Source organism: Taudactylus pleione, unplaced genomic scaffold (assembly GCF_031769625.1).
Source record: "Taudactylus pleione unplaced genomic scaffold, aTauple2 ptg000053l, whole genome shotgun sequence".
Taxonomy (NCBI): domain Eukaryota; kingdom Metazoa; phylum Chordata; class Amphibia; order Anura; family Myobatrachidae; genus Taudactylus; species Taudactylus pleione.
The window spans coordinates 36,637,467-36,650,920 of record NW_028284455.1 but is presented as its reverse complement, the minus strand read 5'-3'; the positions used below and the strand labels follow the sequence as shown (position 1 = coordinate 36,650,920).

The 13,454-nt window shown below is 48.4% G+C and overlaps 1 protein-coding gene across 1 annotated transcript in view; it reads right to left on the bottom strand.

Moving 5' to 3' along the window:
* The window catches only part of LOC148535369 (collagen alpha-6(VI) chain-like), a 181,062-nt gene that overhangs the window by 72,577 nt on the left and 95,031 nt on the right, over positions 1–13,454 (bottom strand). The window contains exons 25-26 of the mRNA XM_088462675.1: positions 8,706–8,768; positions 75–137 (exon numbers count right to left, since the gene is read on the bottom strand). Coding sequence (XP_088318801.1) covers positions 75–137; positions 8,706–8,768 — 126 coding nt within the window. The remainder of the gene's footprint in view (positions 1–74; positions 138–8,705; positions 8,769–13,454) is intronic.

The window sequence follows — 13,454 nt, the reverse complement described above, 5'->3', positions numbered from 1 at the left end:
AACGATCCATAATTCCTTTTGATACAGTACAAGTGCATAAACAGTTCTTTCTATAAAAAAGATATACACTGAACCTTTTTGCCTTTATCTCCAGGGTTTCCAGTATTTCCTTTGCTGCCGATCACACCAAAAGTGCCCTGAATAAAAGAGAAAATAGGAATTTAAAGTATATCACATTTACTAAAGGTTGATTTTGTGTTTTTGGTTGTTTTTCTGTTGCTTTTGCAAACCAATCATTTACTAAAGTCAACTTTAGAACACTTTAAAACATCGGAGCAACTATCAATATTTTTACATAGACATGTATAGAAAGCTGCAGATTTACTAATGATTGGTTCGCAAACTGACCCTAAAACGACTGCAAATCCGCCCAAATAATAGACCTGTCTTTGGCAGGCGGGTTTGGATGAAGTCCTGTACAGAACACTATGGTCACATTGATCTGTGCATGCTTCGTTAGTGTAAAATGTCAATAGATGATTAAAATGTGCAAAAAAAAATTTCATGACTCCCCCCCTACAAGTACATAGCCAGCCCCGGACCTCTGAGCCTAACCTGGTATTGGAAAATGGGGAGACAAGACAGTCTGGAGTTCCACCTATTTTTCAATAACCAGCACCAGGCTGAACTAGCCAGTGGGCTGATGCTATAGCAGGGGTCTCCCTGCTGTAACGGCAACCAGCACCAAACTGATCAGGGCTGGAATTCTTAGGGAAGTTGGGACCCTCCCCAAAAATGGGGTCTGCCCTCCCCAAGTACAACCAGTCATGTGGCTCTTCTCTGCACCCCTGGTGGCGGTAGGTGTGAAGGTAATTGTAATTAAAGAGGTAAATAATATTGTTTTTTACAGGTGTCCTACAAGTCCCAGCAAGCCTGACCCAGCATGATGGCACTTGTTGTTCCACAAGTGCCAGCATTCCTGGACATGGAACTTGTAGAAAACACAGTACACACACCGAATGTTTAAATACTTTATTAAATAAACACCCCCCCGCACATACCTCTTTCACCAATTTAATATTGCTTACAAAATGCAGGGATAATGTCCTCTTTGTTTCATGAAGGCATCCCGACACTTGGCAAAACAAAAAAACAACAATTTTATAGAACTCCGGAGCAAGTGACAGGTCACTCCCTATCACTGTCCGTAGAAATGAATGGGGACGCGCTGATTGGATCAGAGCGTGGGAACTGCCGCGGTCTGACCAATCAGCGCATCCCAAGTCATTTCTATGGAGAATAACCCATCACACGCGCTGGGCTCTGTAAAGGGTAAGTTGTGATGTTTTTTTATTTTGCCAAGACTGTGGTTGCTACATGAAACAAAGAGGATGTGATCCCTGCATTTTGTAAGTTATGAATTGGTGAAAGAGGGATGTGTGGGGTTGTGTTCATTTTATAACGTGTGTTCTGTCTTTTTTTATATCTTTTTACAGGTGGACTACACATGCCAACAGGCTTTTAATGTGCGGTCATGCTGGCACTTGCAATTCACGATAGGGCAGGCTCGCTGGGACTTTTAGGCCATCTGTAAACAACAATATTAACTCTTTAATGTAACTTTTTAATTACAATTACCTCAATACACATAGCTGGTTTGCAGTGGCGTAACTAGGGCAGGGCGAGCGGTGTGCGTGCCCTGGGCGCCGCCGGCCACGGTACCGGCCCGCCCTAGTTAGCCAGTGTAGCGCTGACCGCAATGAGTGCGGTCAGCGCTACACATTTACACAGGACCGGCGCTAGGCTTCCAGCGCCAGTCCTGTGCTGCACACCTGAGCCCATTCCCTCCACCTGAGCGCTTGCCCAATAGCGCTAGGAGGCGGTCTCAGGCTGTGCATAACACACACATCGCCGCCAGCACTGGCAGCGATGCGTGTGTTAAACAGCAGCCAATGAGAGTCAGACAGACTCTCATCGACTGCTGCAGCACCCACTGCAAGAGCCGGACTTCCGTCCGGCTCCTGCAGTGGGTAATGGGACAGACGTCATGACGTCATAACGTCTGTCCCACAATGCTGAGCATGCCAGCCCGGGAGGACTGGCGGGCGGCGGCGGGAGCGGCGTCGCGGACCAGAGCAGCAGCAGCGTGGATTCAGGTAAGTATATTTTTATATATATATTTTTTTTAACCTATCTGCACTACTGGGGGCACAATGGGGGAGGGTGGTGGCTACTACTGGGGGGACCTCTACTGGGGTGGGGGCACAATGGGGGAGGGGTGGCTACTACTATGGGCACCATTATTGGGAGGACCTCTACTGGGGGGAGGGCTACTACTGGGGGCACTTAATCGGGAGGGGGAACCTCTACTGGGGACTACTACTTGGGGGGGAACTACCACTGGGGGCATTATAAAAGGGGCCTACTACTAGAGGCACTGCACTCGGGGGACCACTACTTGGGGCAATAATAGGAAGGGCCACTACAGGGGGCACTGGATAGGGGGGATCACTACTGGGTGCCTGCATAAGGGGACCACTACTGGGAAAACTGCATGGGGGGGACTACTGCTGGGGGCACTATATAAAGGGCACTGCATAGGGGGGGGACTACTACCGGGGGCACCATATAAAGGGCACTGCATAAGGGGATACCGCTACTGGGCGCACTGCATTGTGGGGACTGCTACTGGGGGCACTGCATAAGGGGGAACACTACATGGGGCACTGCATTTGGGGGGGCACTACTGGGGGTACTGAGCAAGGGGAACTAATTTGGGGCTGTATAAGGGGGACCACTACTGGGGATACTGTATAAGGGGCACTACCATGGGCCTGCATAAGACGGACCACAACTGCATACTGGGGGTACTGTATAAGGGGTACTACTGGGGTTAAGGTGCATATGGATAGGAATGTTCAGTGTGAAAATAAAGGGGTGTGTCATGTTGACACGCCCCATTTTTAAGTGACCACACCCATTTTTTTACACGCGGCCCACATCGGGGGGTGCTCCCTTTTCAAATTTGCCCTGGGCTCCAAATACCCTAGTTACGCCACTGCTGGTTTGCCTTGGGGAGGGGGACCCCATTTTCTTTTTGAGGGGGAGAGCACTTCCCTAGGGATTCCAGCCTAGGTTGCTGTTATGGCAGGGGGACCCATTAGCCCCCTGGCTGATTCAGCCTAATGCTGGTTATTGGAAAAATAGGGTGAACCCAATGCTGATTTTTTCCCACTATTTTCCAATATATGCCTGGGCTCAGAGGTCCAGAGCTGGTTATGGACATGGGGGGACCCCACAAATTATTTTTTTTTGCATTTATAACCATGTATATTAACATTTTACACTAACTTAACCCTAAGTTTCAACTTTATTGGAATCAACATAATATTTAGGGAGATATCATTATTATTACTATGGTAATTCAGTGGCGGAACTAGAGAGTGGTGGGCACAGGTGCAAGAATATGCTTTGGGCCACCCTATGGAGTGCCCCATGTAGTGGTACCCCTATGCAGTGCCCCCAATAGTGCCCCTTATATAGTGCCCAATGTAGTAGTCCTCGCTTATGTGCAGTGCCCCCAGTAGTGGTCCCCCCCTATGTGCAGAGACCCCAGTAGTAGTCCCCGCTATGTGAAGTGCCCCCAGTAGTAGTTTCCCCTATGTGCAGTGCCCCCAGTAGTAGTCCCCGCTATGTGCACTGCCCCCAGTAGTAGTTTCCTCTAGGTGCAGTGCCCCCAGTAGTAATCCCTGCTATGTGCACTGCCCCCAGTAGTAGTCCCCACTATGTGCAGTGCCCCCAGTAGTAGTCCCCGCTGTGTGCAGAGCCCCCAGTAGTAGTCCTCGCTGTGTGCAGTGCCCCCAGTAGTAGTTCCCCCCTATGTGCAGAGACCCCAGTAGTAGTCCCCGCTATGTGAAGTGCCCCCAGTAGTAGTTCCCCCTATGTGCAGTGCCCCCAGTAGTAGTCCCCGCTATGTGCACTGCCCCCAGTAGTAGTTCCCTCTAGGTGCAGTTCCCCCAGTAGTAGTCCCTTTATGTGCAGTGCCCCCACTAGTAATCCCTGCTATGTGCACTGCCCCCAGTAGTAGTCCCCACTATGTGCAGTGCCCCCAGTAGTAGTCCCCGCTGTGTGCAGAGCCCCCAGTAGTAGTCCTCGCTGTGTGCAGTGCCCCCAGTAGTAGTTCCCCCCTATGTGCAGAGACCCCAGTAGTAGTCCCCGCTATGTGAAGTGCCCCCAGTAGTAGTTCCCCCTATGTGCAGTGCCCCCAGTAGTAGTCCCCGCTATGTGCACTGCCCCCAGTAGTAGTTCCCTCTAGGTGCAGTTCCCCCAGTAGTAGTCCCTTTATGTGCAGTGCCCCCACTAGTAATCCCTGCTATGTGCACTGCCCCCAGTAGTAGTCCCCACTATGTGCAGTGCCCCCAGTAGTAGTCCTCGCTGTGTGCAGTGCCCCCAGTAGTAGTTCCCCATAATTGCAGTGACCCAGTAGTAGTCCTCGCTGTGTGCAGTGCCCCCAGTAGTAGTTCCCCCCTAATTGCAGTGACCCAGTAGTAATCTGCCTATAGAATGAACACACACACACACACACACACAAAAAAACAACTGAATCCCAGCTCCTGCACCCGCCCTTGTCTGCTCCTCCATCATACCGACCTGCTCTGCACAGCAGGAGCCGGTAGGCGGAGCTCATGAGTGAGCTCCAGCCCTGCTCCCTCCGTGGATACAGCAGCCAATGAGAGTCTGTATGACTCTCATTGGCTGTTAAAACAAACACACTGCTGCCGGGTAGTGCGAGTGTACTACCCGGGGCCGGCGGCGGTGTTTGTTGTGTAGTGCAGACTGCTCTCACTGCGGTCCGCACTACACTGTGGGGCCCGGGGAACACTAGTGGCGGGTGCAGCGTCGCTGTTGGCTGCAGGGGCTATGGGCCCCTGCACCACAGCAGTCCCCGGTGCAAGCCACCAGCACCGCCGCTAGTTCCGCCACTGTGGTTATTATTATTAACTTTTATTTTAACGACATCCAGCGGCAGATTTAGGAGTCCGCTGCCCCCACCCCTTTCATAGCATATTTTGCACTTGACATTCCAATCATTATTAGACATGTTGGAAAAGGTACAAGAAATCTGCAGGCAACAAACCTACTAGTCAAAATGGCAGCTAATTAAATGTACTAAACACCCTTTGTTTAAAAAAATAAAAAAGTAATTTGCAAATAAAAAAGTTCTTAGCAGCACTTTTGAATGTAGGAAACTGGAACAAATATGTGCAGAATATTCACTATAAGTTCCTTATAAATAAATATGTTACACAGTGCTTACCAATAAGCTAGATCTTTGTCATAGCGCGCCTGATTCAGATTTGGGAATAGAGTAAGATAAAGCAAGTAACTGTGTATCTGGACAAACCATGTTGCAATGCAAGGGGTGCAAATACATATATATTTTTTGCATGTGGGGCATACTTGCCGACTTCTGAAAGCTCCTCCCCGAGAGAAGCCCGGAGGGAAAGAGAAACAGGTGGGCCATAAACGGTGGTGCCCCCCCCTCCCCCAAAAATAAATAAAATTAACCATCCCCCCCCAGCACCTATGCCAGCCCCAGCTGCCGTCGCCCCCCTATGCAGTTCCCCCAGTAGTGGTCCCCCTGTGCAGTGCCCTCTGTAGAGGTCCCCCTGTGCAGTGTCTGCCTATGTAGTGCCCCCCACTAATGGTACCCCTATACAGCACCTCCAGTAGTTGTGCCCCTATGCAGTGCCCCAGGTAGCAAGGGTCCCTGTAGTGCCCCATTTGTAATACCCTTGTAGTGCCTCCAGTAGTAATGCTCCCTGCAGTGCCCCTGTAGTAATGCCCCTTGAAGTGCTCCCAGTAGTAAGGGCCACTCTAGTGCCCCCAGTTGCAGTGCTCCCAATAGTGCCCCCAGTAGTAAGGCCCCTGTAGTTCCCCCAGTAGTAAGCCCCTGTAATGCCCCCAGTAGTAAGCCCCCTGTAGCGCCCCCAGTAGTAAGCCCCCTGTAGTGCCCCCAGTAGTAAGCCCCTGTAGTGCCCCATGTAGTAAGCCCCTGTAGTGATCCCAGTAGTAAGCCCCAGTAGTGCCCCCAGTAATGCCCCCTGTAGTAAGCCCCATTAGTGCCCCCTGTAGTAATGCCCCTGTAGTATGACAGTAATGCCCCCCAGTAGTGCCCCCTGTAGTAATGCCCCCCTGTAGTAAGCCCCAGTAGTGCCCCCTGTAGTAAGCCCCAGTAGTGCCCCCTGTAGTAAGCCCCAGTAATGCTCCCTGTAGTAAGCCCCAGTAGTGCCCCCCTGTAGTAAGCCCCAGTAATGCCCCTTGTAGTAAGCCCCAGTAGTACCCCCTGTAGTAAGCCCCAGTAGTGCCCTCAGTAATGACCCCTGCAGTAAGCCCCAGTAATGCCCCCTGTAGTGAGCACCCCCCCACGCGCACACACACACACAAAAAAAACAATACTTACCTTGAACCCCGCTCCAGTGCTGCTGCCATATGTCCTCGGAACTATGGGAGTGACGTCATGACGTCACTCCCATAGTGCATTGTGGGACCCGGCAGCCAGAGCTCAGGAGTGAGCTCCGGCTGCCGCTAGTGCCGAGGGAGGGAAGAGAAGGAGCCGGGCACCCGCTGGTAACACACTCAGCGGGCGCCCGTCATATGGAGGGTGCAGAAGGTGGAGGTGGAGCACCGATCAGCGGCGCTCCTTCTCCATGCAGTGCCCGGAACGGCCGGGGGACAATGGAGCCAGGTGCCCGCTTCAGGGCTGGCGCCCGGCGGCAAAGACTCCATTGTCTTCGGGAGTTCCGCCACTGAGGTGGGTGGCTTTGGGGGTGGGGCCAGATGATCCACATCATTAAGCCCTGCCCCCTCATAGTGAAATGGCGAGAATCCTGCATATTTGAATAGGCGACGGGGCTAAATGACGGGATTATCATAGAATCTGGTCATTAGGCCCTGCCCCCTACAACCAGACCCACCAATCGTCGAGAACATTTTCCCCATTCTGCCCACTTCACTAGGAAGTGGGTAGAATGTGGGAGAAGTGTCTACTTTGCCTGCAGGTGCTGGGGGTTACCTTACACTGCAATTTAGAATTCAATTAGGACACACACCTCCCAAATCTAAATCTCTCTGCACATTTTACATCTGCCCACCTGCAGTGCAGCATGGTTTTACCAAGATCCAAAGTTACTTGCACTATCTTACTATATTCCCAAATCTGAATCAGGGCCAGAATTCACATAAATTCAAGGCAGCCCCAACCTTACCCACCACCCCCTACCACAGCACTACAATTTGCCGCCTGCAAACCCTACCACTGCTGGTTGCAAAATAAATATAATACAGGCTTGCCAATAATCATTGTGTTGTCGGGGGCGGGGCCACGATGACCAATTCCGGACATTTATGAAAGGTGTGAGTGGACGCAAGCGGGGGTTGCAGGGGGGTGGTGGGCAATCGTCGCCGGGCGGGAGACTTGTCCACTCTTCCGGGGGGCCGGGAGAGACACACGATTTTTGGGAGGCTCATGGCTATTTCGGGAGAGTAGACAAGTATGATATGTTAGGGCTATGATACAGTACGCCTGCTGTACTGCCCAAGCAATTAGCGACCCTAGGCATGTACCTAATGTGCCTAGAAGGAAATCCATCACAACAAAGTGTACGCAGCGCCGTACAGGCTGAACATAGAAACATTTCACAGCAATAGGGTATTACAACATAAATACAATACACAGTCATAACATAGCATAAGTACCCAACATTATTATCACACTGCAGGGTGGGTAGGACATATGACTGGAACATGGGTAAGGCTGTTTGCAAGCAGGAGGCATGGTGGGAATCAAATCAGTACTCAGTAATCCTGTACACCAGAGGTTCCCAAACTCGGTCCTCCAAGGCACCATATCATTCCAGGTTTTAAGGATTTTCATGCTTGACCACAAGTGACTTAATTAGTACATCAGTCAGTGGCAAACGCAGGATTTCTTGATGCTTGATTTTTGAGTGTGTGGCCAGTCCATGAAGAGAGCAGCATTGGTACTTAACCAGCTTTAATATGCGTCATACAATGTGTATTGTGTGTCATAATTCCAGCATATACAGGATCACAGTAAGTCATTAGATGTGTCAGTAAGGCCATCCTGCCTGAGCTGAATGTATTTATTTTAGATGTGTGCACCATTCCAGAGCATTGGAGCAAGTCCGGGAGCCTGGAGGAGCAACAGAAGAACCTAGCACTGCCCTGGACATATATGTACATATTGGGCTATATAGCAGTGCATCTCTAACAGTGCATGTTTTCCAGATCTTCTAGTTGGTGCACAGGTTATTTATTACTGGCTAATACATGTTAAAAGATCCACATGTGGTGCTAATTATTTCATTTGTGATACTGAGAAAAACATGTAGCACTAGTAAAATTCTATTATATTACTATTTCTACTATGGTCATGGTATGTGCTGGGGAGGGGGGTTTCCAGGCAGACGGAAACCTCCTCTGCGTTTGCCTATGTCAGTCAATTTGGTTTAGCCACATGTGCTCAACCATGGATATCTCTAAAACCTGAACAATTGGGGAGCCTTGAGGACTGCGTTTGGGAATCTCTGCTGTACAGAATGCATAGGTGAGCTGAGAGAATCAGAGTAGCTGAAAGGGAGAAAGAGACAAGGGGTTGGAGCACAGTAACAGAGTGTAGTAGGTAGGGAAGGACAACAGGGAGGAGGTCCCTGCCCGTTACAGATTATACAGTCATTTCTTACCGGAATGCCATTTGGTCCGTTGCTTCCCTTTTCTCCTTTAATGCCTTTGATTCCTTCATCTCCCTATGGAAATAATACATTAATCATACTATATAAACAGAAATATTATTATCCGCAGCACATACAGTAACATCTTTACACAATGACTTCTGCATTCTCAGGAGAGAAAGGCAGGAAAAGTGTTCAGTGAAAACTGCTTCTCCAACTTGGCTTGTTCTCATTTTGTTTCTATTAAATTTCACGGAGATGAAGCCTCCATGTAGAGATGAGAATTTGATAGGAGGACTTCTAACAGAAGCCCTGTATAGGAAAGGATATAGGGGTCATGGAATGCATTTTATGAAGTAGACATTGCAATTAATTATGTTAGATTTATGGTTACCAATGATTAAGGTCACCATTCTCCTGTGGGTTTACAGTGTTAATCCAGAGGAAAACAAAACGAAACACCAATGAGGAAGCTGCCAGTTTATCTGTGCTGTGGGGAAAAAGACAATATTTCCTAACTCCTTATATGACCACCTGTTAAATCTCCTGTCGTAATACTCCAACAGTGCATTCTGGTAATTATAGCGGATTATACTATTTCACTTAAATCAAGTTAGTGAATCTGCAGTCATCAAGTTCTAGAGAGTTCCATTGTCTGACTTCTCTTACAGTGAAAAACCTTTTCCATTGTTAATGGTAAAAATGTGCTTCCAGTAAAAACAAGTGTCCACAAGACACATGCAAAGACTTAGGTGTTAAATAATAATTACTTACTGTAGATGAATCTTTGTATATATTTATACATACTAATTAGGTCATCTCTAATGCGCCCTTTTGTCAATGTACACAAGCCCAATTTGTATATTTCATCTTTATATTGTAATATCCCTAACTACTTCATAATACAGTGACTCACTTCTGAACATTTTTCAGGTTATCCCATGTCCTTGCTGTAGACAGGTGCCCAAAACTGTACCCTAAATTCAAGATGTGGTCTAACTAAAGACTCATACAGTGGTATAATTCTGTTAGCATCAGATCTATTATACCCTGACTAGGGTAAAGTTAAATAGACACATATAATTGATGCCTGATGCTGGAGTGATATGACCACAACATTACATGTACATCTAATAAATATTAATAAAACATAATAACAGGGAATATAATAGGAAAACTAGGGGGTTGAGTCAATAAGCAGTGAATTCCATGCTTTGCGCTCAAGAGAGAACATTATGTGCATTTCAGGGGATATTTTCATGAAGCGTGTTCCTGATTTCCTTGCAATTCGATTAGAAACGCCAAGTCGCAGATGTTCCGCATTAAATCTGAAGCTTGAGCATATGAGCAGTGCTAGATCTTATTATGAAAACCTCTGTGTAAAATCCTGCTTTTTGCCATATTGGAACAGTGGATTCATGCCACAGCAATAACCACAAAGAATTTCCTGTTGGTGTTTATAAAACCAAACACACACATTTGCTGTTATTTCTGACTTTTTGGGCCATTTGGTTTCAATTCTCTTTACCTTGTCAGAGTGTATAAGCAAACTGATGGTATTTTCTGTAACTCCAAATGAGGAAAACAAGGTATACTTTGTGTGGTTACTGCATAAGCAAGTGGCTGATATTGATGTTGGAATGTGATCAGCCCTAAAACGCCAAATAGACTAAGCACAGGCGTAATAAAAGTCTTAGGGGCCTATTCATCATAACAAAACTTTCTCTGGAGGTAATTAGGTTTAGAACTCGCATGGAGTTCTACCTAATTACCGGAGGAATTCATCATTCCTCCTCTCCATAACTATCTATTTAGAAAAACTGTAATTTTTGCAATGACAGCTTTTCAGCAAATAAATAGTTTTGCCTGCCTGTTCTAACTTACCGCAGCTGGAATCAGCGCTGCGAATGTGTAGTTACATCTGTAAAACCAGCACATGTGCAGCACTTCCTACAGCTGCGGTAATTGCCCCCCCAACCCTCGCTCACCCCTCTGCTCACCTCGACCCCTCCCCCCGCAGGATTTTTAGGGGGGAGTTCCATATATATAGCCCGGTCAGCCCCTGTTCCAGCCAGACAGTACCCTGCCCCAGTAAGACAACCAGTCCCAGACAGCACCTATTCCAGCCAGACAGTACCCTGCCCCAGTCAGACAGCCCCTGCACTAGATAGTCACCCCAGCCAGCCTGTCCCAGGCCCAGCCAGCTATGCCCAGCCTGACAGCCAGCTATCCCCAGCCAGACAGCCCCTGCCCCAGCCAGGCAGCCACTGCACCAGATACAGTAGCCACCCCAGCCAGCATGCCTCAGCCTCACACATCTATCCCCAGATAGCCATCCCCTGCCCAACACAGCCAGCCCAAGCCCTATAGCCAGCCTACCCAGACAGCCAACCCAAACCCCACACTTACCTGACGCTTGTGCTTTGCATTGCAGCATAGGGGCGCGGGGATCGACAGCGGTAGCGCCGGAGCGAGTGGGCCCCCTCTCTGTCAGTCCCTGATGGCCTCCGTCCAGGCCGTGGCGATCGCTGCGCGCTGCCCGGCAACTGCTGGTTCAGCTGTCAGCGCTTCCGCATCAGGTAGTATGAAAGCCACCTGACTCAGAAGGGGTGACAGCTGAACAGGCAGCGGCTGGGCAGCTCCAAGGGTGGCCCCACAGTGCAGAGACAGAGACAAGCCTGTCTCGGTCTCTGTAAAAAAATAAATAAATTGGTTTGGTCAGGGGGGTTTTCTGGGTACTCAGAAACCCCCCCTGCGTGCGCTACTGCCCCCCCCCCCCTGGACGCAGGCGGACTTAACCAGGAGGTATCAGTGATATCTCCTGGTTAAGTGTCTTCATGAATACTAAAATAACGGTAATTAAGGAAAATGTCCTTAAAACGTTATTTTAGTGTTGATGAATAGGCCCCTCAGCGGTGAAAGGGTGAAGCCAGATATTTTAATATTATTCTATTATTACTCTTTATTTATTGAGAGCCAACATATTCTTCAGCTGTGAGGAAATATGCATTATTCATAAATCATAGCAGAACACTAATCACAATACTGCACTAAATAATTAAGATACTGGACAAACATACATACATACATATATACAGTATACTATATATACATATACATACACATACACACACATACATATATTTGTGCTAAAACATATATTCATACATACATACTCGTATATTCATTGTAAAAACAGCAGAAAAAGGGGGTGCCGCATACGTGGCCCACTTTTTATGCTCTGTTTTTAGAACCAATATATCTCCCAATTTGGGTATTCTGGATAGAGAAGACGCCAACCTAAATCTGGATGAATGACTCTCTTTGTTATTATATATATGTATCAATCAAAGAGAGCCATTCATCCAGATTTAGGTGGGCGTCTTCTCTATCCAGAATACCCAAATTGGGAGAGAGTATCTATCTATCTATATATGCACATGTATACACACACAGGGGCGGCTGGACGATTTTATGTTGGGATGGGCAACATAAACTCGTTCCAGTGACCACCCCAGCTCTCTACCCCCTCTCATTCTCCTTCACAATTGCAGTGCAGAAGGGACAGTATTTAATGCATCGCATGCAACACACTCAGTGGTGTAGTGAGTGGAGTGTGAGCTCCAGGCACTGGTGGGGACAGAAGGTACCAAAAAGGGCTAGCTGCATCAGGGGTTAAAGTGGGCCAGAACGGGGCAGGACTGTGTTCACCCTGACCCTGCAATTGTCCTAATATGTACCTAGATGAGGGCTGCTGTTGCTCTCCGTTCTGCATGTGCAGTACATACAGCGCAGAGCGGCTCCCGACTCATCACGTCTGTGATGCTGGGGAAGGGACTTGGGAGCCACTATGCGCTGTATGTACATGCAGAACACAGAGCCAGAGGCCTGGAAGGATTCAAGAGAGCAGCCAGAAAATGGGAGGTGATGATACAGAGGAACACTGTGGGGCATATTGGGGAGGACTGTGTGGCATACATGGGGACACTGGGGCATATTGGGAAGGTACTGTGTGGCATGCAAGGGTGGCAATGAGGTGCATATATGGGGGGCTGTGTTGCTTTGGATTGGGCCTCCCTACAAAGCTTGTCATAGTGATTGGAAGCTCTCTAGTTAATGAGGAGATGTACACTGTCACTGTTTTTCTCTTTACGTCAATTTAAGGATATCCATGCCTGTGTCCAGATGGTTAAATCAATTTGACTGAGGTACTAATTATGTCACCTGAGCTCAAACATGTATATCCTTAAAACCTGGACTGTAATCAGGGGCATATCTATAATGGGTGCAGGGTGTGCGGGGCCTCACACCGCACACCCTGCACCCATAGCATACTTACCTTTCCTGGAGTCCCAAGTCGGAGCGGGGGTCTGGTGCTCTAAAAAGACTGGAAAATGGCCGCCGCTGCCATTTTCCCATCATTTGTGCATGCGCAGTACAGGGAAAATGGCCACCATGACCTGTGCATACTCTATAGACTCTGGGTGTACTCTAGTGCCCAGAGTCTATAACTCCGGTGCTGGCCGCGCACAGCTCAGTGTGCTACTGCGCTGCTGGCCGACGGACAGAGAGTAGGGGGCCCATGTCGGAGACTGCACACAGGCCCCCTCCTCTTTAGAAATGCCCCTGACTGTAATGGCAGACTTTGGGAAACTCTGCACTAAGGGAACTGGATACAGGTAAACAGGATTTCATGCCTCAGAAGCTGAATGAGGATAAACAGAATTGGAGACACTAGTATTTGAAGATCAAAGTGGCAGA